The 25,060-nt window shown below is 40.2% G+C and overlaps 1 protein-coding gene across 4 annotated transcripts; it reads left to right on the forward strand.

Moving 5' to 3' along the window:
• Nucleotides 1–4,668: 4,668 nt before the first annotated feature.
• On the forward strand, nt 4,669–24,564 carry LOC311272626 (cyclic AMP-responsive element-binding protein 5-like). 4 transcript variants are annotated; one of them, XM_084379170.1, is made up of 11 exons: nt 4,669–4,820; nt 7,275–7,341; nt 9,127–9,220; nt 11,152–11,261; nt 13,057–13,289; nt 17,105–17,231; nt 17,506–17,577; nt 21,974–22,336; nt 22,439–22,687; nt 22,774–22,882; nt 23,711–24,564. In XM_084379170.1, the coding sequence occupies exons 2-11, from the start codon at nt 7,288–7,290 to the stop codon at nt 23,845–23,847; spliced, it is 1,548 nt and encodes a 515-aa protein (XP_084235296.1). In that variant the 5' UTR covers nt 4,669–4,820; nt 7,275–7,287; the 3' UTR covers nt 23,848–24,564. The 4 variants fall into 4 exon arrangements, with proteins under 4 accessions (XP_084235296.1, XP_084235299.1, XP_084235298.1 ...); XM_084379173.1 differs by having other exon boundaries at nt 23,717–24,564; XM_084379172.1 differs by having other exon boundaries at nt 4,806–4,816.
• The last annotated feature ends 496 nt before the right edge of the window (nt 24,565–25,060 follow it).

Here is a 25,060-nt window from a genome sequence, read left to right on the forward strand (position 1 = left end):
GTTAGTTTATGTTAGCAGACTCCATCTCTAAACTAACGTTAGCTACGGTTGCTCTCTGTTAGCTGAACAGAAAAAGGCACTGAGACGAGGCACTCAAGTACGTGCATAAAGTCACATACTTTGGACTCTCGCGGAAAATCCAGCCCAAGTCCTTCACAAAGAAATGCACAGTCCGAGGTCTCATTATTCACGTCACCTTACAATCTGCCCACTTTTGGCCAATAAAAATGTGATTAATACATGTAAATTGCTGCAAATTATTACATGGAGCCCCTTTAACTGTAGATCAGCGGCAGCAGTTAAAATACTGTTCATTTGTCTTAAAGTTGATGCTTAACTTGTGCCAATTAGTCATATTAGGATCTGAGAGCTTGCTAATAAACATGTCTGAGCTGTCATCCAGATACTGTGAGGAGGATCAGAGTCACCGAGAGTTCAGGAGTGGCAGCATCATAGTCCCAGAATAATGACTGGTTGTGAGCTGGACATTTGCTGACAATCTGCATTCTTCTCTTTACAGTCATGATGGTAAATAGCTGCTGGATTACAATTTTTCCAAACATTCATTTTGTGCTTAGCAAAAATACCCGCTGGTGTATTTCTTTTAAAATATCTTTTACATAATCACTTTGAAATGTGCAATATAAATACATTCCTTGCTTTGCTTTTTTGTTTTTGTTTTAACGGAATAGATTCAATTATTGCCATGTTACGGTCAGGATCCATCCTGTCACGTTTATAAAACATGTCAGCGCTTTAGCTTGCAACCACTCCAAAACGGAAAATACAGAGTGTTTGTGGCATTTTAAATTATTGTTGCTTCTTTTTCCATCACTGGGAAAGTCACACAGATAACCCTAAATAAATTGGTGTCATTACAGCACAACTCCTCATGTAGAGCTATCCCTGTGTGTGTGTGCGTGTGTGTGTGTTTAAGTTATAGTGGTTGCATAACCCATTGACAACAGCATCTATTACATCCATAAAGTTAACGGATTAATGTTACCCTGTAATGGCTCAGTGGTGAGGAGAGGACTTTGTAATGTGTGTGTGTGTGTGTGTGTGTGTGTGTGTGTGTGTGTGCGTGTGTGTGTGTGTGCGTGTGGCTCCCAGAGAGAGGAGAATGTCCTTAAATCACTGGGGTTGGCTAACCAGGGCCGGCTGGCCTGTGTTGGACCTGTTAATCGAGCGTTAAAACGGCCTGTCATAAACCACTGGCTGGTGACTTCAGCAAACAGCCTTAAGACCTGGGAACACACTCGCTCTTTTCCTGACTGCCCTCTTTCTACCCAACCCTATGAAACACATACACACACATTAAAACGTTAAATAAACTCCAATTCACAGATTCAAGTAAGTCCAAACACATACACTTACACAAACAACATGACATCACCGGCGTCTGCACATGTACAGTATAGAAATCCAGTGACTTCATCGGCCCAACACAGATGTTCTCTCTTACACACAAACATGCAGACACACACTCAACATAAACACACTCATTACGCACACATGTTGTATCAGAACTCTGACAGTGACGCAGTTCCTGACACCATTACGTAAATGAGAAGTGGTAGCACGTGTTGTGAAATACAAGAGAGAGAAGGAGAGATACAGAGAGGAGTTTATGGTGCATGACATCATCTGATCTGAGGTCTGTGGGTGGCGCACAGTGTAACAGCTTGGGATTGATTTCAGACTAGCACAGAGATTCTGATTATCGGCTGCTTTCGGATTAAAAAAAAAGAAATTGCAATGGCCGGTGTACAATTTCTGTTTACATATATGTTCAGTTTTTGGTCAGCTCTTGCGTGGATCTGCATGTGACGGCAGAGTTGGATGCAAATTTAACACCAACCATCTCATTATATAATCAGATGAATATAACTCGTACACATGGATGCTGCTTAAAGTATCTGTTTCCAGTTACTTATTAAGCCATGCATTAGTGCCACATTACTCTGCACCTCACCGATAGAAATAGTCATAAACCACCATGCATCAAATTAACAGTTTGGCAGCTGAGCCAGATGTAGGTGCAGAGAGGATCATGCTACATGGGGATTCAGGTCAGTAAGTTTGTTTGACCTTTGACCTGAAACGCCATATTTTTACAGACAAGGTGACATCAGGTTCTGGGCAGGCAGCTCTAAAGCTCCCAGTCTGGCTGTTAAAAGCTATGCCGAGGCAAAGATGCCAGATGGTAATGGCTGGTATAACCACTGAGTTATGGAGGCAGTTGTAATCTCAGTGGCATTGTCTGCTCCTGGGTAACGGCCGGAGACTTCCTGGCTGCCGTCATACACTTCACTTCACTGTGACTCTGCGCACACACGTGCTGTAAAACATCCCTTATCTTCACTGAAAACAAATCTCAGTGATTCACATCCACACGGGGGAAGAGCTCAAAACACAGAGTGACATCATCACAACTTCCTGTTTCTTCTCGTTGCCATGGCTGCTGGGATTTGAATACCTTAGGCGATTGGTGGACGATGAGTCAGTAGGGTTGGGTGGGTCCCATTCTGCACTTCAACCACAACAAAACCAAATCCCTCTGTTCACCGGAAAGCCTGACCAAACATGGCAGAGATATTACTCCATGGATTAGCTCAGTGGAGATGTGAATGACCAAAGTCCCTCCTTTTAGTTTGTCGAGATTTCATGGCATCATGTTAACAATCTGATCAAATTTCATAACAGTGGGCATTTAGTTGTTTTTCAAAACAATTGTTGATTTTGGTGTCACTTAACTGACAACCAAAAGCATGTTAGCCTGAACGTTTCAAATCGTATCTGTTTCTCATCTCTATCAAAGTATGAAAAGTTTATATTTTAATACAAAATACAATGGAAATCAACTTCTTAACTGTGAAACTGCTCCTATAAAATATGACACAAACTTGTTTCAGGAAGAAGTGAGACTCCTTGCCCTGATGATGACTTATGACATCATATCAAACACACAATAGCAGCCAGTGTGTACTGACTGTGGATGTACTGATGGTAACAATAGACCCAGTCTATCACAACGTGTTATACTTTCTCACTGGCGCTCCACTGCTGACACTTTTGAAGTAGCTTCTCTCATATGAATCTTGTAACAACAGCATGTACGATCCAATAATAAGCTGATGTTACTGTAGATATCCCACATGGTTGCTCTAACCTTAGTAAGACTATACGCTACATTCAGGTAAATGCATCTTTCAAACTGAATTAACTACAAGCGGCTTTTGAAAAAGATTCTCCTGTGGAGATGTTAAAGTGTTATAATCCCTATATGTATAGTAATTATGTCTGTTAATTCAGTTCAGTTGCTTGATTGATGGTTGCCTGACATAAGATGTGTTTATTTCTTGTATGCTAGTTGCTTGGTCGTCTAATAATAAATGTTTGTTTTTTTTAATTCTCAGGTTTCTTTTGAAAAAGAGGTCAGAATCAGCTATATTAGCGCACAAGTAATTTGACTCTGGTTTTTAAATTGCTCTCAATGTTCCTAAAAAACAGATCCAAGAAGTATCTAGGAAGAAGTAGACATACAGCTAAAAACAAGATGCCAAAGCTGATAAGGATAACTGTAAATGAACATGGAAATATTACATCCATAAAATAGGTTAAAATAAAAAGTAGGTGTATATATACATATAGGCTATATGAAAAAGCAACAATGATTAATAACACAGTGTCTATATACAAAATGTTTCTGTAAATTGTAAACAAACACAAATAACAGATTTAATATTAAATGGCTAAATTAGTATATTAATTTATATACATGACGTTATGCACAGTATATGATTGTAGAGGCCTACAGCGTGCAGGACATTTCAGTCACAACGATGGATGATATGTAGGCCTATACGTATATAGAAATATATATAAAAAATAATTATATTAAAGAACGGTGTGCATTTTAAACTGTAAATATTTCTTATATAATTTGTAGGTAAATGAATGTTTTAGTGTTACATCTTGATCGCAATGAGATAAATAATCAGTTTTGAGGTAGGTGGGCAAAACAATTTTTGGGGTCATCAGAGATTAAAAGAGAGGGCTAATTGAGCTATTTATTATTAATAATACATGAATATTTAATAGCAATAATGATACGTTATTATTATTATTATTATTATTATTATTATTATTATTATTATTTGCATTCTAGCATTACCAGTAGCAGTAACATTTTCATGTTCTGAGTTTCTTTTATCAGGATCAGTTTGGGACAAAGCATGGCCTATTTTCTACACACCAGATTGCTTGTTTATGTTTCACAACAGGCTACCACTTTTACTCCAAGAATAATATAACTACATCAACACCCTGTGTAAAGTTTTGAAAAAAAGAAAAAAAACCTCGGGGGCTATTGCTCATTTTGACGCATACAGGCTCGATTCAGACGCTGGGACGTCCCGTTTACAGTCAGACACTGAAAGTGGGGAGAGAGAGGGGGGAAAAAAACCCTGGGTTTCATCCGCCCACCCGGTCTGCCCCGTGTCCCGTCACGTTGCGGTTGGTGTGTCTGACTCTGCTCGTCTGTCCTGGTACTGGTCCTGGTCCACCTCCACCTCCACCTCCACCATGTCGCTGTCCCGTCCGTTTCATCTCCTACCGGCCGGTGTCATAACCCCGCCCCCCCCCCCCTTCTCAACCCCTCTCTCCGTACGGGACCGCAATGATTTAGAAGTTCAGGAATCCCACGTGACGTCACCGGGAGGGTGATGTAATGCTTCTGTAAATAGATCGTATTGTAATCCCGCTCCAGTCCAACGTGGTTCCTCTCTGGAGCGCCGCTCGTCCCTCTCTACTTGTAGGTAAGCCTCCGCAATTTACTTTCATTCACAAAAAACTTTACGCTTACCGACGCTAACCACAGTGTCCCACACGCTGTTATTTTATTTATTTCACGCTGCTGGAAAAGTTAACGGGGGAAGTTTTTTTTTTTTTTGTATGGCTAGCTGTCCCGGTGAAGTCTCATCACACGGCGGACGGGCTGAGCGAGAGCGTCTATTTGGGGGGTGTGACAGCACTCTTCATACAGCTGTGCCGGGCTTGTTTATGAGTTGAACAGGTTGTTCTCCGGAGCGGTAAAGGACAGGATACGCACCGGCGTGTTTTTTTGCGACACACAGAGACGCTGACGGAGGAGTTTTTCTGGTCGGAACCGCTGCCTCATTTGAGCTGAATGAGCCCCGGAGCCGGCGCGAGCGGTGCGGCGTTTTGTTGACATTCATCCATCAAACATGGCAACTTTGAGGAGTAGTGAGTAGCTGAAGTCGGCTCGTTTTTAAAAGCTGAACTTGGGTTGTTTTTTTCTCTCTTTAATTTAAAGTTCTGCGTGTTTTGTGTCACTCGACTTCTGCTGCGGTATAAAGTGTCGAGCAGACAGAGAAGAAAGCGGGAAAAAGTCTTCTAATTCGGTCGCCACAAAGATATTAATCCGTGTTGAATTGGCAACATGTTGTCCGCGCTGTTGTTGGATTTATGTATTAAGGATGACGTCACTCTGCATTGATGTAACCGCTCTGACAGACGGTTTTGCTGGAAAAGTGCTGACTCTGCTCATCTCGTACAACTGAAAGGAGGACAGAGGTACAAAAAAAACAAAAAAAACTGTTGAAGATAATGATGGCAGTCTTTAAATTATCTAATTTATCTCTGAAATATCACTTTATACCGCCACTGTCAATCATACTGCAAATGCTACACACTGTACATTGCACTTACACACAAAAAATATAAAACTATCAAACTTTTATATCTTTGTTCAGCTGATTTTTGTGAACTACATCCCTCTATCTGTCTTTAATTGTAGTGTTGTGGACACTTGTTCGCTTGCTCATTCCCTTTTCCTAGCACACAAACACACACACACACACACACACACACACACACTCTCACACACACCTATGAAGTCACCTCTGCTTGCCAGGGGTTGGAAAATGGGGGCCGAGGCAGGTTCAAACCTGTCAGGAGGAGTAGGCCTATACAGTGCAGCCCTCCCTCCCTCTGCCGCCTCCCACTCTCATTCCTCCTCTCTTCCATTGTGTCCTCCTCCCTCCTTCTCTCTGTCTCTCCCTCTCTCTCTCACTGCCACTTGCCCTTTCCATTCCCCTCTCCATCACCTTGATGTCACTCTCCACCCCCCCCAACTCCACCCCGCACACACTTTCCATTTCTTATGGAAGCGTGTACTTTTGCCCTCTCCCTCTCTCTCCCCTCGCTCTCACTCTTTCCCATAACATCAGGACCCACTTTAGCATCTTCTCAGCGCTTTCCTCTCACGCAAAGTTTCAAAGAGTGTGTGTGTGTTTGTGTGTGTGTGTTTGTGTACCTGTGAATAAGTGTTGTCATCCTCCTTTATCAATTCTCGATCACTTCCTCCTCTGGGCAGTTGTCAGTGGATGAAAAGTCAAGGCAGGGTCACACTGTTGACCTCTGCGTCCTCTCTACAAGTGTGTGAATCTTGTTTTGGTGACACTCCGCTCAGAGGAATGCCCGAGGTCAGGGAGTTGAAGGCTTCTTCCTTTGCTCTCACTTCAAATTAGTCCTAATTACTCCCCATCACTGGCTTAATATCTCCAGTGAGGATCTGAGTGGGTCAAGCCTGGGTTAGCGCCGCATGTGTGCTCTGTTCTGTGTTTGTGTTGATATTTTTACCTCATGATGACTTTATGTTATGCATGGAAAGCATGCATCCTCTCATCACCCTCGTATTATTAACTGATGCCCAGATGAAAGCCTAATTGTAGCCTGAAACAATCACACTACACTTCGCTACATAACAACGACTAAAAGAGTGATGATCCTGACTCTGTAAGATCTCGATGCCCTTCTGGTGCTGGCATGTTTTCAGTAATGTGTAGTAACCAGTTAGAGAAACGCACAAACAGCTTGTATTATAGCACTTGTCCTAATAAAACAACTGCCTGCAGTTGTATAGCGGTGCTGTCAGAAGCCATGACTGCTGCGCTCCCGCTGGCACCAAAGGGATCATTTTCCTCGAGATAATGTTGTGTCTCAGGGTGAAACATCCATCATCTGTGGCATCTACCTCATTACACACCGCTAATAAAGGCATGATAATAGGAAAATAAGTGTATCTGAGGGCATTGTCTCTGTGAAAATAAAAATATAGAACAGAGAACTGCTGGCTACCTGCTGAATGATATCATTGCACAGTAACTGTGACCAAAGAAAGACTTCCCTACATACAGCATGATGAGGCTGCAGGTTAATGTGTTGTTCTTGCTTCTTCTGTGTTGCAGGCTTGTGTATGACATGAATGACAAACAGGACAGGCCTTATGTGTGCGGCGCCCCGGGCTGCTCTCAGGTCAGTTGGATACAATATGTGTGTGTTACATCTCAGGGCTGGGTGATGTGGCCTCAAAATAATAATGCAATATTTTAGGCTATATTGCAATACATTATCTATCTTGATACTTTGAAATCTCCTCACAAGCTCTTCATAAGTGCTACGAGTGAGCAACGAAACCAAATATCACAATATTTTTGACCAAATACCTTGATATCAACATTGCGACAATGTTACAGGGGTGACTACTGGTACTTTCTTCAACACAATGAGATTTCTTTTAAAGGTGCACTCTGTGGTTTTGGAAAATAAATTCAAATCCCACAAGTATAATATTTACAACATTAATAAGGTAATAATACTAACTCAGAAGTATTTATCTGATAAATATACAGTGTGTCTATAGGCTAATTGAATAATCAAGGCCCCTAGAACACTGTTTGAAGCTAGAAAGGTGGCAGGGTCCGCCAAATACAAACAAAGTAAAACAGTATGAAATTGTGTTGTCCTTTCAGGACAGTTTGTTTATTCACTTTATTAAGTCTTCAAAATCAATCAATGAAGATTTTTCTTTTGGGATTAAAATTTCTTCCCCAAAACTACATAGTGCACCTTTAAATAATCATCAGCAATGTGGATGTAATGACTAAAGTAAGAGCAAGAATTAGAATAAGTAGAACAATCTCTTAAGTTCAGAAAAAGACATTGCTTTACTGTAAAGCAGCCTTTAAAACCAGGACAAGACAATGCTTATAAAACTGATATTCAGAATCTAAGGCGGTATATATTCTCATACCACGATAACGATATAATAGCAATACATTGTTCTGCAGGCAAATAGATGATTATCATTATCAAACTAGATTATAAATCCTGACAGAATAAAAAAAACTATATTATAAGTGAAATAAAAATAATTTAACATAGCAGAAAAGTCCCCTACATGGTTATTAACTGTGGAAAGTATAACTGAACAACATGTAGCCTTGGTCTTTTTATACTGGTAGAAAAGAGAGTGGATGCAATATATTTCCTGGCTGATAATTATAGGATTCACCAAATTTAACATTTTATTTTTTAGATGAAATGCACGGTGGCATACCCTCAAGACTGATGTGTCATAAAGAATTATAAATGGAATAAAAGTAGAAATAAGAATCTGAAAAAGAAATCCAAAGGATAAAATGAAAAGGATCCAAGGGATAAAATGAAAAGATAAAGAGGTTTAGGGCTGAATCTAATGATTATTTTCATTGTCAATTCATTTTTCAATTACTCTCTCGATTAATTGATTAGTTGTTTGATCCATAAAATGCCAGAAAATAGTCAGAAATGTCGATAAGTGTTTCCCAAAACCCAAGATGATGTCCTCAACTGTCTTGTTTAGTCCACAACCCAAAGATATTCAGTTTACTGTCAGAAGAGTAAAGAAAATAGAAAATCTTTACATTTAAGAAGCTGGAATCAGAGAATTTTGTCTTTTCTTCTTAAAAAATGACTCAAACCGATTAATCAATTATCAGAATAGTTGCTGACTGAATTGATAGTAAACAACTAATTGATTCACTGATTGATTTTTACAGCTCCAAAGAGGTTTTTTAAAATATCTATACATTGTATACATTACAAACAGTCCCTTTCATTCCCTTTTCACCTGGAGTGATATAATATTCAACAAAAAAAGGTTCTAATTAGGCAACTATAAGAGGTACCAGCTAATTTAACTAAACATCTCATTCCATGTGTCGTGTCGTACAGCTGCACACATCCCTTAATGTCTTTCTCACTGTCGTTGTGCTGCAGCGCTTCCAGTTAGAGGAGCATCTGATCATCCACAGACACAAGCATGAGATGACCCTCAAGTTCTCTTCCATCAAGGCGGATACGGCTTTCACAGGTGAGGGAGCACAAATGTAAAGAAAAACAAAAACCTGACAATTCTCACTCTGATTTAATATGAAGCAGAGCATTGTAATGTGATGTTTGTGTACAGTATGTGGTTTCTCCATTCCCCTGGGGATGTTTTACTCTTAATTAGCAGTTTTTGCCCCTTAGCTCACCATAAAATCCCTCCTCTTTCTTTCCCTACTTAGACATGCTATATGTTACAGTGTGTGTGTTTAGTGTGTGTGTGTGTGTGTGTGTGTGTGTGTGTGTGGTGACCTCCTTTCAGGATCAGCGCTTGATGAAAAAATGATGACGCTACGTTATACAGTATGAAATCAGATAAGCTCGATACAGGCTTCCTTCCCTCAGATAGTCTGCGCTGTGAAACAGAGAGGCTCATGTTGCAACATGTACAGTGAGTGTACTCCATCAGATTAGAGCAAACAAACTGGTAAATGTCATCAGTGAAGGCCCACATTGATTTAAAAATACACAACTTAAATATTTTACTCTTTATTTGGATTTTGGGACAGGAGTGCAGTTAGGTGTAGGAGACAATATAGTGGGAGAATTGATGTAAGGAGGACTTTACTACACCATTTTGTGCACCAGGATGTGAATGTAACAGTATATTAGTTTGCTGGATAATCGTAGTGTCAGAAGGACAGTCAGTGCAATTCATTACTGAACAGTGGCTTATTGTATGTAAGTATGTACAGTATGTAATGTATGTAAATATAGTACAGTAGGGCCGCAACCAGCCAGAATTTCCACTACCCATTCATGTTTCGATTACTTTCTTGAACAATCGAATAACTGTTTTGTCAGAAGTAGTCATAAATAAATAAAATGAAAAAGGTTACAATCATGAAATACAGAGAAAAGCAGCGAATAATCACATTTGACAAGCTGGAACAAGTGAATCTTTTGCATTTTTGCTTGAAAAATAACGCAAACAATTGAAATTGAAATTGAAAAATAATTCCAAATTTGTCGATCGATAGCCAGTAAATAGATGAATCACTTCCACTCGATTACACAGTAACATAAAAACTGCACCCGGTTTTATAAATTCCTCATCTTCTTCCCCTTCTTTCAAGTGGATAGAAAATGGGTCAACCAGCTCAAAGAGCTGCTAACCCAAAGAGAATCAAATTATCACGGGATTTAGAGGAGACTTTGTGTCCCATGATGGTATAAATGCTTCTTTGCATCATTTTTGCAATCACAAAAATAAGAATAAGACAAAAAAATGGCTTTCAAAACCCTCAATCTTACCCTTAAGTGCACCGCATGCAACTACAAATTATTAATGCTGTGGTTCTTAACTCCTCTGAGACTTTAAATAAAACAGATTTGCAGCTATTTGAAGGCGAAACAAGCGATCTTGTAGCCAGCTTTGAGACATGTTTTTGCTTCAGTGTCCTAATCCAGTTGTACCTCACAGCTTTATTGTTATAAACGTAAAAGCCTCTATGATGCTAATGAAGGATGCTGGATAACTGCATGATAGTGGCTGAGTATTTTTTCGACAGCACCACCTTGATCCAGACTCGCCATCAGAACAGTTTCACGTGACAGTCTGTAACCATAGCAACAGCTGTGTGTCTGGACGTAAACATCAGTGTGACATCTAACCTCTCCAGACTCTCCCTCTGCGTCTCTCTCTCTCTGCGTCTCTGTGTCTCTGTCTCTGCAGCCTGTCACGCCTCCTGCAGGAAATCTCATGTCAAAACAAAGAGCCCGGCTGACCTTTGACCCCTGCATGTTTAGACGGCTCAGAGAGACAGACTGATGTTATCACAGAGAGAGACAGAGAGCACGGCTGAGAGGAGACTCAGCATTACAACTCGGGCGACTTAGAAAGCAAATAAGCCTGTCTGTGCCTTAAACATGTCTTCCCTTTTTGTGTGTGTGTGTATTTGTATGTGATGTTTCCAGACCAGACTCCGACGCCAACCCGATTTTTGCAGAACTGTGAAGAGGTTGGTCTGTTCAAAGAGATAGAGGAGGAGTTTCTTCAAGCACAAGAAGAGGAAAAGAGCAAACAGGTGAATTGAAAATAAAGAAGAATTTCTTTGTCTTTTCACCAAAGAAGGATAAAAAGCATAAATCAAGACACAACCCGACACGTGCAGTATTGCTGATAGGTGTGTTTTTTCCTCTGAGCTTTTTGAGTGACACTTGAATGTGATGGAGATTAATGTAGTCGGACCCAATTAGACGGCTTCAGATATCTGACCTGCTGCAAGGAAAGACACACCAGGCGATCACATTCTCCCCTGTAAATTAAACAGCTAGACATCAAATGCACACGCAGACACACACACACACCTAAACAAATGCATGCATGAGTGCACACACACATGAAAATCACCTCAGATCACTGAACACCAGTGATGGAAGAAGTATTCAGATCCATAACTTAAATAAAAGTACTAAAACAAGTTAATGTTGATTGCACAATGTAATGGATGTAGGATAATGAAACTATCTGCGTTTACATCGGTTCCTTATAAACACTGATATCACTGTACAATTTTGGGGAAAGGAAGGTTAACAGGTGATCTATTTTTATTACAGACTAAATTACTAAACAAACTCACGTTTTGTCCTGTGTTGTTGTTGTTAACTGTGGCAACAGCACATCCAACAATAGTACCACTTGGAAACACTAGGGTGGAAAAGTTGTCTGTTGCCACTTTAGGTAAAAGTATGTGAATATAATCAGGAAAATATACACATAATAAAGGTACTCAAAGCAGAAAAATGATCTCTGTGATGATTAAACGTTTATATATTATATCATTAGATTATTTTTACGCATGTATTAATGTAAAAAAAAATCAAGTTGATTAATGCCATTAGTCGAGTGTTTGCTTTGTAAAAAGTCTGAAAATAATGAAACGTTTATCTTGTCAAACCAACAGTCATAACCTAAAAATTATGAAAAAAATACATTAAAATTATTTAAAAAAATTAAAAAGAAAAATCAGCAGATTTGAGAAGCTGGAACCATGAAATGTTTTCACGTGAAAATGACTTAAAATAGTTGCTAGTAAGAATGTTAATGATTAATTGATTAATCTGTGTTAAGAATTTCACTGATTACAAATGAATTAACTGACAGTCAGAGATGGGCACAAACACATATAAATGTATGTTGTTACAAATACAAATACTTGGTTATTAAATTTATCAAAAATAAAATACAATGCTGGTATGTGAAAATGCATTTAATCAAAACAGAAGTCATTTTTAATTTATAAAACACAAAAATACATTTTATACAAACTGATGTTTGATGCCATTTAGCCCCCTCAATATGGAGGTGCTGTTTATTTTAACTCCCAATGTAGCCTACTGTGGTTATCACCAAACAGAGATCAAGTCAGAGGTTGAAATGTTTTTTCTAATTTAAAATATCCAACATAGTTAATATATTTGTAATGATTAACCAATAATTGATTGTTACAGCAGCCGACTATCTTTTAAAGAAATTGCTGAAAATTTGCATCCCTAGTAGCCAGTACATTTTATAACAAAACATCACAATTTTAAAAACTCTTCATATGTTTTGTGTTTAAAATCTTAATTTCTAATGCAACTAATAACACAAAGCTATCAGATAAATGTAGTGTAGTGAAGTAAAATGTATAATATTTCCCCACGAGATGTAGTGGATTAGAAAGTATAAAGTGGTTCGAAAAGAAAAGACTAAAGTTAAGTATCTCAAAATTGGACCTAAGTGTAATACTTGAGTAAATGTACTTAGTTACATCCCTAACTGACTGACAGCAGTGTTAAGTGATCCCAGCTGATTGTCCACCCACTTCTCCCCCTCAGACGCTTTCTCATAATGGGCCATCCTGTATGAACCAGCTCAAACCCCAGCTTCAGCTCCAGCACCCACACCCCCAGCCACCGCTGCACCATCCTCAGACCCATCCGCTGCAGCATCCCCAGTCTCATGGCACCATGATGGCCTCCAGCTGCAGCCTGGCTGCCCAGCAAGCTCTGTCCTCCTCCCAGTCTGGTTCAGTCATCACACAGGCTCCTTCCATGCTCACACACTCAGGGTGAGTACAGTCATGGCTGTATATAAACACACCAAAAGCCATCCGAATGTATACATACAGTGATGCTTATTCTCTTCATCGCACACAAATTTCCTTTTAATGTTGTCTTTTCTCACTCTGTCTTCCTCTCCTCTACCCTGTCTCGCCCATCCGGTTTCGGAGGTATTATAACTCATTCTGTCTCGCACAGACTGGCATTTCCCCCTGCATAATTTATCACTGCACTAATGAACTGAGAGAAAGCAGGAGGAAAAATCTAACTTCAATTTGCTGAGAGAACAAAGTCGTCGCAAAAGAGATGCACAACACCCACTCAAACCCACTGACACTACCCACCCTGCCACCCAAACACTGCCTCTGTTATGTCTGTTAGGACCCAGAACCAGACTGGAGTCTCTCAGCGCCCGTGCAGCTTCCACGGCTCCCTGGTTATCAGCCAGTTAGATTAGAGGAGTTCCTGTCTTTCATCTGACCAACAGCTGCTCTTTCTCTTCCTGACATTTCAGCTTCGGATTTGGGTTTATGTCCTTTAGATAAACTGTGGGTGTAATGAAATATTTCACACCAGTTGTACTTGCAGCTTTCTGTTTGTTGACAATTTTTTTTTCTATTTTAGTCATGTCGAATTTATTATTTATTCCACATGACTTTAGGCAATGAAAATAGTAGCACTGTTAACGATAATACGAGCAGGTTTTTAAACTGTAAGAATAAACACTTTGTAGAAGTGTAGAACACGTTTGCAACATTTATATATTTCACAGTTTTTGTCCGAAATGTGCACATTTTCCAACTGGAAATATCTGAAATTTTAAGCAAGATCACCAATGGCTGCATGTCTGTGACTGGATTATGATAGTTAATGATAGATATGATATGATTATTTTTTTAAGCAACTGTATACTACTTACCCTGTATGGATATACTAGTAAGTTAAGGATGTGTTTGAAGTTTGAAGTTGCTAGTCGACTATGAATGTTGGACTACTTGTGCAGAAAGAAATCAATTTTGTATAAAAATAAAGAATTTATTCATGCTTATCATTAGGGTTGTTTATACCGATACTGATTCTAGTATTTTAGGCCTTATCGGCAGCATTTCCAGTATTGATATTGGTATCAACAGTCCTAAATCATAAACATGAATATATTCTTTATTTTTATATAAAACATCATCCAAAATAGAATACAACCTAAACAAAAACAGGATGAGACAGTTTTTGCTTTAATGAAATCTTATCAAACATATTTTTGCTCAAACACACAAATTAGCACATCAACTTCCTCTGTTTTCTTCTGCCTTTTCAGCTTCTATCGCCAAATGTAAAACTTTCTTCAGGATTTTAACTGTTTGAAACATTTCATCTGCAAATTTTTAAATGTTAGCACACTGTATTTTTGTTTCAGAAAAGTTTTTTCTTTATTATTTTGTGTACTATTTTATGCCTTTATTGGAGAGTAGACAATAGAGACAGACAGGAAATAAGGTGAGGTTAGAGATAGACATCCAGCAAAGGTCTCAAACCAGTGGACAAAGTTCCTTAACACCCCAGGTCACCAGTACACCTCATATATATATTTTGTATAACCATTCTCTCATTCCCAGTCTTAAAAAATGAAAGCCTTCTTACCATCCGTCAACAGACCTATAACTGACTTATGATCGCAACACATATTGAAGACAAACAAAGCATCTATCAAATCTCTGATGTTGTTTAGATGACTCAAGGTACAAATAAGTTCAGTGACATAATAGGCTCCGAACATCTGTCCAGGACCTGATAGGACATGACGGGTCAGAGGAGAGAGAGCTGACAGTCAGTTATGGTACAGTAAATCAGCGCCAGCTGAATCCAGACAGCATGTTGGTCAGTGAAACCAGCTAAGTGTTGCTACATTAACAACGTGGATCGAGTGTCTGACTGTTTCCCCTCATGTTTATCACCGATTTCCATAGCGACCTGGTCTCTGAGTGTCTGGCTGTGGGCCCGGCAGAACTTGTTGTGGTTACGTTAGGAAATGCTGTTTTGGTTTGCCTGTACTTTGTTGTCTGTACTTTGTCGGGCCGCATACCCCAGATTCAGTGATGACATCATTGCCGATGACCTCAGCGTGGTCACGGAGGCCCACGCTGTCCGATTGGACGAGAGCCAGAGCGGTTAGGTCAGCACATGGCACCCCGGGTCTCCACGTCCCCCGCTGTGATCCCTGAGCTTCTCTGCTGCCTCTCAGTCTGTCGCTTTTTCCTCAAAAATTATGTTTATTTTTCTTTTGTCACCTCATCATAGTTTCCATTGTCATTGCTTCACTTCACACCTCTGTTTATGCCTTTTTGGTCACATACAATAACATTTTTATTTATCTATTTTTAATTCAGCTGGTTCTTTTGTCCAGATTTGAAGTGTTTGTCGACCCACATTATAAAACAGCATTTTTTCTCACTTGCTTCTAGTGGTTTGTAGCTTTGGTTTTATGTGCCCACATTTCACACATCCTCCACCCAGTGTTGCCAGATTTGACTGACACCAAACAGCCCAAAAAGAACCTCAAACCTGCCTTTCTTCTCCTTTTTTTCTCCAGTGGTGCGTAATGCAATTTTTTTAATAACAGGCACACACATATACACACACAGTTTGGTTTGCGTACAAGGTGCAAAATGAACTTTTACATCCAGTGATCTTTAAGTTGTCTTTGCTGTTTGTTCAAAGCCTTTTGTTTGTTCCTTTATGTGAAATTGTATGCTGCTGTCTTGACCAGGAGATTTTGAATCTCAATGGGAACATTCATGAAAAAAAAAAAAAAAGGTTAAATAAATGAATAAAATATCAGCCACTTGCAGCCAGCATTTGGCTGGTGGATGGTGCAAATGTTTTGCCCTAGTCGCAAAAATACCTACATCCAGACAACATTAATCACTTCATCTCACCTTAACCTTAAATTTTGTTGCGTAATAGGAAGGTGATAAGAAAAATTAAGCATTCGGTTTCTTAAGACAGGCCTTCGGTATTCAGCTCTCATAGTATAAATTCAGACAAACCAAAACCACACGTACAATAGTTAAAAATAATATATTTTGTCACATTAATCAGATAGAACAGATTTATCTGAATGAAAAATAATTCGAATGGGAAAGAAAATAATCCAGATTCAAGCACACCAAATTGAAAAAAAGTACTTCTTACTCAACCAATCAAATAAAAAGAAGTCCATTTGGGAGGTAAACCACCAAACCTGGCAACACGGCCTTCACCTCAGAACAACAGAGGTGAAAAGAACGTTGAGTTGGAAACGACTCTTTCTAAAAACAATGTCCCTGTTATTCTGGATTATCCAAAGAACAATAGTTTTCATAGGGAATATTTTTGTTAGACAGAACTGTTCACGTTGAGATTTGTGGATTATCATAGGACATAGTTTCTGAAAATACGCAAAGCTTACATTGTTTTTCATGCTTTGAGCACCCGAAACAAAGAATTCTGTGGCAGAAATCCTCGAGACACGTAACCTCGTGGGGTAACTCAGAAACTGCATTGGGTGTTCTTCAAATTTTGGGCAAATTTAAAGTGACAGATCAAGTCAGTTATCCCTCTTCTTTCACCTGTTTGACCTATGTCATCTGTTTATCCATCCCTGGTTTCCACATTGACCTTTTTTAACCATGTCCATCCATCTCAGTCTCACCTCGATCTGCCATTAAGACCCAGCTATAAATGTTGCAACTTGCACCTCTCTCTGAACTCGGATTAGTGAAACTGTAGCTGTGGATAGCTCTCTGGCATGACTCGCCCCTCTCTCTCTCTTTGTGGCTGACCACAGGCCGGTTCCCGGGCCGCTGTCCTCCCTCCTCCACATGAGGAACAGACACAGACAACCGCTGCCAGCCTCCTTACCTGGCACCCTGCCAGACCCCGCCATGCAAGGGGCATCTGCTCAGCACATGCCCGTAAGTATGGGAGACCGGTTCCTCACGCACATACAGACACACGTGGACTATGATTTATAGATGCAGGTATAGTGGCCGAAAGTGGTCAAGATCTGCGAGTTAGAAATATTCATGGCTGACAGAAGAATTCACTTCACTCTTGTGAATGAATTAATGAAAAGTGTCAAACTCCAAATGGATGTGACCTTGTGTGGAGCTCTTTAAACCGGAGGTGAAGCCTTTTCTTGTCATGGTTGAAAGGTTATTTTTGTGTCAATTTTCTCCCCTCCTTCAGATAGAGAAGCAGATGTCGTGTGTAATGGGTATACCAGGTCCTGTACACAACCCTTCCTGTTCCTCGCCTCAGGTACGGAGCAGTCAGTTCGAACCACTGATAGTTTCTTCCTCTGTCTTTGGATTATTCCGTTCTCCTCTGGGAATAACAATATGCCTTGCCAAAGACTGTGTACACACACACTGCAGCTTTGTGAAAACTGTTACCAACGCTACTGTTTTTAAACTAGAGCTGAGTGTTAAAGGGAAAGTTTAAAAATACAAAATGTGTATTTTTCCTCTTAACCGTACTGCTATTCATTCATCTAGATTGTTTTGGTGCAAGTTGCAGAGTTATGGAGATATCAGCTGTTGAGATGTCTGTCTTCTCTCAAATATGGCGGAACTAGATGGTACTCGACTTGTGGTGCTCAAAGCGGCAAAAATGTATTTTACTCAACAGCAACGCTCTTTCCAGAAGTCATGACCCAGTAACTTGAGATAATCTACAGACCATGTTGTGAGCTGTTTGAAGGAGGAGCTATTTTCTTTCTGTATCACCACGCAGAAGGAAGCGATAATCTACTCGTGGACGAGAGGCTAGCTAACAAAGCCAAAAAAGAGCTGGGTAACGTTACAGCTCAGCCAAGTGTTTATTAATGTTTACAATCCGCAGGAGTTCAAGCATTTCGTCCACAAGTAGATGCACGCCTCCTTCTGTGCGGTGATATGGTGAAGTATGGTGAGCACCAAAAGCCAAGTGCCATCTAGCTCCATTATACACATTATAATCAGAGAGGGAAGACATTACGACATAAGACTCGGTAACTCACCCCAAAACATTTTAGATGGATAAAGAGCACTACAGGTAGGAGGAAAAATATGATTTTTTGATTTTTGGGGTGAGCTGTCCCTTTAAAGAAATAGTTTAACATTTTGGGAAATGAATTTACCTGCTTTTTGGCTGAGATGTAGATGAGATGAGATGAGAAAGAGATGAGATTTATAGCAATGTCGTATTTGTACTGTAAACTTGAAGCTACCAGCAGAAGCCCAGCATAAAGACTGGAAACAAGGGGGGACAGCTAGCCAAAGGTGACAAAACCCGCCTACCAGCACCTCTAAAGCTCACAGATTTACATGTTATACTTAATTTGTTAAATTTGTTCAAAAGCAAAGTGTTAAAACGATAATTTGCAGTTTCACTAGGAATTATGTGCCAGATTATTTCTTGGATAGGAGCAGTAACTTTCTGGTGGCAGCTGACAACCACTCATGTAGGCAGACTTTGTTAACTTTAGAGCCAGGCTAGCTGTTTCCCACTGTCTTAAGGCTAAGCTAAGCTAGCCATCTGTTGGCTGTAGCTTCACGTTTGCATTACATATAACATACCAGCATGAGAGAGACTTCTTATCCAACTCTGCACCAGAAAGCAAATAAGTGCATTTCCAAAAAAATGTTTAACTTTCCCTTTAACATTTTATGATTACACTATTGTTGTCTCTTCTCTTAAATGAAATCCACAAACCACACTCTGCCTCTGGCTTATTCCCTTCTAATCAGGATGGACAGGAAACAGAGTGTAACTTTACACTTCAGCACACGTGAACTCACACACACACACACGCATACACTGCCACAGGAAGTCACAATGTACACGCTCTTTCTGGCTTTCTTGGTTGTTTTATTTTCCTTGTGTCAACATGCTCTCAATCTCTCCCCTTGTAAATTTTACATTTCCTCTTTCTAAGGGCATGTTGTATGAATTGTTAAATATATGTGTGCTATCAAAAGCAACTTCAAAGTGAAAACTGTGAAATCGCCCTGCGTCCACATGCAGACACACACGCACTCACAGGTTATGACTTCATGCGCAGAGCTTGTATATAGAGTGGCGAATGAAAAGTGGTTTCGGGTTTCAGAGCCGCGCAGGTCGCAGGTTCAAATCTGAAACTCTCTCACACCCACACACACATACACTTCTTCTTCTCCAGACCAATTTTATTCTGTTCTATTGTCATTTACTCTCGCCAGCTGTTGTGTTTTGCATTTCCAAGGTGTGAAAGACAACTCCACTGTCAGTGTATTAACATCCCTCAGTTGTACCGTAACTCCTCACTCAGCTCTAGTGGAAAAGTAAACGTTTGACAGTGGCTCAGTGTTTCATGTACAGTTTCGTGTCTTCATTCACTGATCCCTCCAGACAGAAATATCAACGTGGTGTGTCATCCAGTCCGAGGCGATCCATGATGTAATCACAGGCCCCAGTGTCAGGGTGTTTCTATGTAGTAAACAGAGCTGAAATACTCGTGTCCCGTCCTGTTCAGTGTGTGTGGAGCTGTGCGTGTGTGTGTTTGACTGGCAGCCTGGCTGGCTGGTAAAGCTGGCGCAGACAGCTCGGTGACCTCATCCTTGGCACCCGCTAAATGTACTCCCTTTTTTTCGGCGCTGAATGGTTGAAGGGGGGAGAGAAAAAATCTGCTTCTTCTCTTAAAGAAATATTGTGTAACAGGGAACAGATAGCAATATTGCCAGGCAGGGAGGTGGGGGTGATGTCATGCTCTAAACATGACCTCTCCCTCTCCTCTGCTGAGCGTAGGAGAAAGGTGAGATGAGGTTTAATTTAGCTTGTACAGTCTGTTTAGTCAGATGATACACAGGAATGATAAAGTGTGAAGGTATCAGGCTGCAGACAGCAGCATTTATTGGAACACGTTATCCCTCTTATCTGCAGTTGTCTTTATGGTTGTGGATGATTGGGACAAATGGTGGTGATGGGCAGAGTGTTGGATTGTGTCTGAGAGCAGTTATCAGTTTAATTTTGACACATTTGGCTACATAGACGTATAAGATACTGTGGGAAGTGGCTATTTAAGTTGTTTGACCTGGAGTGGCCTGTAGGTTCAGAGCTTATTTGCGGTTACTAATTTAGCTGGTATCGGGGGTCAAACCCACTCATGCAGTATGACAGAGATGGAAAATATTTACGTTTAATGTGGAGCTCCTCATATACAGTGTTTAGTTTTAGTATATCAACTCAAACATGGTTTAATAGCTCTGTGAAGAACATAGTGACAGTGAGAGGGAGGATCTAAATGAAATACTTGTATGTAAATACAAAAATATGTGTATTTTGTAATTTATGTTTTATAAGACATTTCTGGAAACAGGGTTTTGTGTTCTCTCAGTTTTCTCCAATAAATAGGGGAATAACTTGAAATAAGTTATATATTACTGTCCTGAATTTTACAACTTATACTTAAAATAGTAAATCTGGCTTGAAAGGTGCTGTTTGGTACAATCAGCCACTTGTTGCATTCATACTGAAAACATAAATGCAGCAGCATATCCCCAGAGTATCTGCCAGCTGCTAACTGCAGCTGCCGTTAGCTAGTAAACTCAGTTAGCTGTGTAGCTAGAGGTCCTATAAGCTGACTTGACTAGGAGCTTAGGACAGTAGGAGAGTGTTGGTGTTTACACCATGAGCACAGAAGCCTTGGACAGCTGGGGCTAGCTGGTTAGCATATTAACACAGGTGTCTTTGTTCTAACATCAACACTGGTGTTTCTTCACTTTCTGGTGATAATCTTTTTTTAAAATATGTTTTGAAGTAAAAAAAAAAGTTCATATTGCTCCTCATGTTCAAACTTGAAAGAAAGAACTTCTAAAAGGACTTGAGAAAATAGACGTAAGTTAGCTTTTTTCTCAGTTTAGCCAGAAATTTTGTGAATGAAGATATAATATGTAACATTTCAGCATTTAAATGTACTAGACCTTGTTATATTTTTTTGAGTTCTATTCATATGTTCGGTCATTTTACTCAGGGTAACAGTGTTTTGTTTGGTTGCTCTCACTGTTTTTGGGGAAACTCCAGATGATGCATCAGAGATAGTGAGGTAGGGAGTGAACGTGACTAAACATAACGTGGATACGACTTTAAAACATTACTTAATAATTTCTATCTGAGTCACGTCAGATAGTTTTTTTATTTTTTATTTTTTTGTGTGGTTGTTGACAATGAAGAAAGTACATACTGTGTGTTTTAGTAGGTCGCAGTAGCGGAAAACTGTGAAAATAATCAGAATCTAACAACAAATAACAATAATAAACAGTAATAGTAATTTAATAATGAAAAAAAATCCATTAATGTGTAGCAACTAAATTTGAACCTTTTAGAAATTACTTGCAAAAACATGCTCCTATTTAGTGTAACTGGGGACTTTCTTAGGCCTGCATATCCCAGCATGCACTCAGCATGATTTGAAAGATGGATGTAATCATTCAGCTTCCTATGTCCTCTTATACAAGGTCCTTGTCATATCTGAGAGTTGAGTTCTGTTGTCTGTAACATTCCTAGAGGCTTCATCGTTCTTAAAGAAATGACAAGTAAACTCACTGTCTCTGAGTCCAGCACTGGCTCGTAGTATTTAATGTGTTATGTTTTATGTCATAACTTAATATATATTTTTGATCTCTTCATCTCAACTCAGAGGTCCAAACAGACACTGAGCCATCACCATTTCCAACAGCACCACCCAGGAATGGTCGCCATCAACAACCCCGGGACGGCAATGGGTCACATGATGGAGATGATGTTGCAGCGTCATCAGGCACCTCCGCTGCAACACCATCCTCATCCTCCTCATCACCATCATTCACAGCTTCCAGCTCCACCCCTCACCTACAACCAACAGCGATGCCATGCTCCACCTCCACCTCCGCAGCATCCGGGAAGCACCCACAGCCACCAGCTTCACCAGTCAGGGAACGTGAATGTACCGGCTCACCAATCACCGCCTCCGCACTTGCACCAGGGCTCGCCTCCTGCCCCGCCCCTGTCAGTGCCACCACAGGTGCGATACTTTATACTTACTGATCAACTCGGTAATGTCAAAAGCTACAACTGATCTTATTTTGCTTATTTTACTTTTTAAATGTTTATTTTTTGTTTGCAGTTATCCCCCGTTGCACAGCAGATGCAGCCCTCCCACTCCCAGCATGCACTTCAGGCAGGTGGTAGCTGCAGCGGTCCAGGAGGAGGACGACGCAGAAGGACGACAGAGCATGACCCCGACGAGCGCAGGCAGAAGTTTCTGGAACGTAACCGGGCTGCAGCCACACGCTGCCGACAGAAAAGGAAAATATGGGTGTCATCGCTGGAGAAGAAAGCCGAAGAGCTGACGCACACGAACCTGCAGCTACAGGTGGGACGCGCTCTGACAAGCACACACACTCACAGACACACTCAACACCTTTTAAGAGGATACTAAGTGTTTCTGTGTCTTTCCAGAACGAGGTGACGTCGTTGAGGTCGGAGGTGGGTCAACTGAAGCAGATTCTGCTCACCCACAAGGACTGTCCTGTCACCGCCCGGCAGAGAGAGGCACAGGGGTACCCCAGTGAGTAAAACCCCTCTACCCTGCACCCTCTCTCTAGAAATCTCACCAGCTTTTCCAGACGCCTGACACCAATCATCTCCATCCACCACTGAGGGTATATTCAGATACCTTGTATGTGCACATAAGGGAATACGCCATGGTTACATTTTTGTCTCGTTACGACAAACCACCTCTCAGCACACACAGGGACCTTAAACTGTTTCATTCTAAACAGCACTTAAAGAGTAAAAACTCTGCTTTTAACCCCACTGTCTCCACATGTTGGTACATGCACTTTTATTCCTATGGAGAGCCAATCAGGGGAAAGCACTGCACTCTTAACTCTCCACTTAAAGGAATCTATTTTTCTTCGTCATTTTTCATACTCATTTAATGAACCGGACCTTGATGGTGTTTGAAATACTGGAGTGCAATTCAAAATTCTGGCACTGGCTGTTTTGCCTTGCATGAAGCTAGCTTGCAACAAAATGCAGACCATGCCCATCTTGCACTCCGGCAGGCTAAAGCTAACCTTCAACAATAACTGAACCTGTATGTGACTTAAAATGATTGAGAGAAACTGCACCTTGTGGCTTAAATGGAAGCAGCCATTATGTTTAAACTAAGTGTTGAGCTTCAGAGAACAAAGATGGATGCAATATTGGCATGTGTGCTATTTTCTATTGTTGTCTTTTTACCTGTATTTGTTAAAATAAAAGAGATATTTTCCTGTAATCTGAGCTGTAGTGGGCTTTTCATTCATCTGCACGCTCACAGACCGCACGCACAAAAAACGGACGATCCACACAGGGATCAGGGATTTTGATTGACAGCTGTCTCTGTGTCCAGCTGCAGGGGTGAGCCCTGGAGGAAGTCCTACCCCTGTAGGTCCCGGGTCTCATCTGCAGGCCATCCAACACAACAGCATCTCAACCTCCTCGACAGCCGGAGGCGACACAGGGCACGACCCCCAGCCTGGACGCTAACCATATAGAGGAGGGGGAGGGGACTGGATGGCTGAATACTACCAGACTGAATTATCTTTCTGCCGTAACATCACTAAAGTCTCACTCAGCTGTGGATCTTTGCATTGTATTTGAAATACTGAACTGGATTAGGTGACTTTATAAATCCATGTGAACACTGAGGTATTTTTCGATCTTCTTTTCTGGTTCAAGAGGAGACCAGAACCACATACTGATACATTTCCATAAAAGGTGCAAAAAATTAGCTTGTCTGAAAGCCTTGTTAAAAACTGTGATGGTTACATGGCAACTGGATCCTGTGTTTATTCAGAAAATGTCTAACCATTGCCTGCTACCCACTGACTATGCACATAAACAGTCATAACACATTGTTTCGGTATTTTTGCTCTTATATCTTGCACTAATGACAAAGCCTATATATATATATATATATTAGTTTTGTATTTCTAACTGGGCATCTGCGAGTGCACACCTTATGCCTTCTCTTCGATGCAGAAGCAGCTCATCAAAAACTATGTATTTTTCTACAAATAATTAATACTAAGAAGACAAAAAAATGTTCAAATCAAACCCATGTCTGTCTTTGAAAGCCATTTAAAACGTGATTGTACAGTATTTCCTTTCAGGCACTTTTTTCTAACTGCCCTAAGACAGTATATACATATAAAAACTGCACCTCTTGTCTCAATCCCTGTGGGTTAATAAAAGAAAAGATTATTCTGGTATTTCCTTGTGTTTCTTAATTGTTGTTTGTAAGCCTCTGGCTGTGACCAATAGGATTATGGTTATCAGTCTGTTTCTGTACATACAGTATGGTCTAGTCTGCCATCTAGTGACTGGTTTGGTGAGTGGCTGTTGACCATAATGACTGAAGTGGTCAGCAAAGTACATCATAGCTTGTTTATATTTCGCTACTATGAAAGGAAAAGTATTTGCAAAAATCCCTAATATAAAACACAACAAAACATTTAAAATGGCCTTTTTGTTGTGTATTACATATATAATTTAAAATATAAATATATAATTCATCTGTATTTACCATCAGTAAACGCAAGTTACTCAAACTTAAGGACTTTGACAAATTCTTCAATGCAGAATGTTTTTTTTATGTCAAAATCTTTCCATTCTGACATCTCGACTGGTGACATGAAAATAGTTCACGTGCATGAAAGTGTGTGTGTCAGTGTGTGTTTGTGTCTATGATTTGGACTTG

This window comes from Pagrus pagrus (assembly GCF_965226575.1).
Source record: "Pagrus pagrus genome assembly, chromosome: 17".
Lineage (NCBI taxonomy): Eukaryota > Metazoa > Chordata > Actinopteri > Spariformes > Sparidae > Pagrus > Pagrus pagrus.

Coding starts and splice junctions, on each gene's coding strand:
- LOC311272626 (XM_084379170.1), top strand. CDS start 7,288: ATGAATGACAAACAGGACAGGCCTTATGTGTGCGGCGCCCCGGGCTGC. Junction 7,342..9,126: donor GCGCCCCGGGCTGCTCTCAG/GTCAGTTGGATA, acceptor GTTGTGCTGCAG/CGCTTCCAGTTAGAGGAGCA. Junction 11,262..13,056: donor AAGAGGAAAAGAGCAAACAG/GTGAATTGAAAA, acceptor TCTCCCCCTCAG/ACGCTTTCTCATAATGGGCC.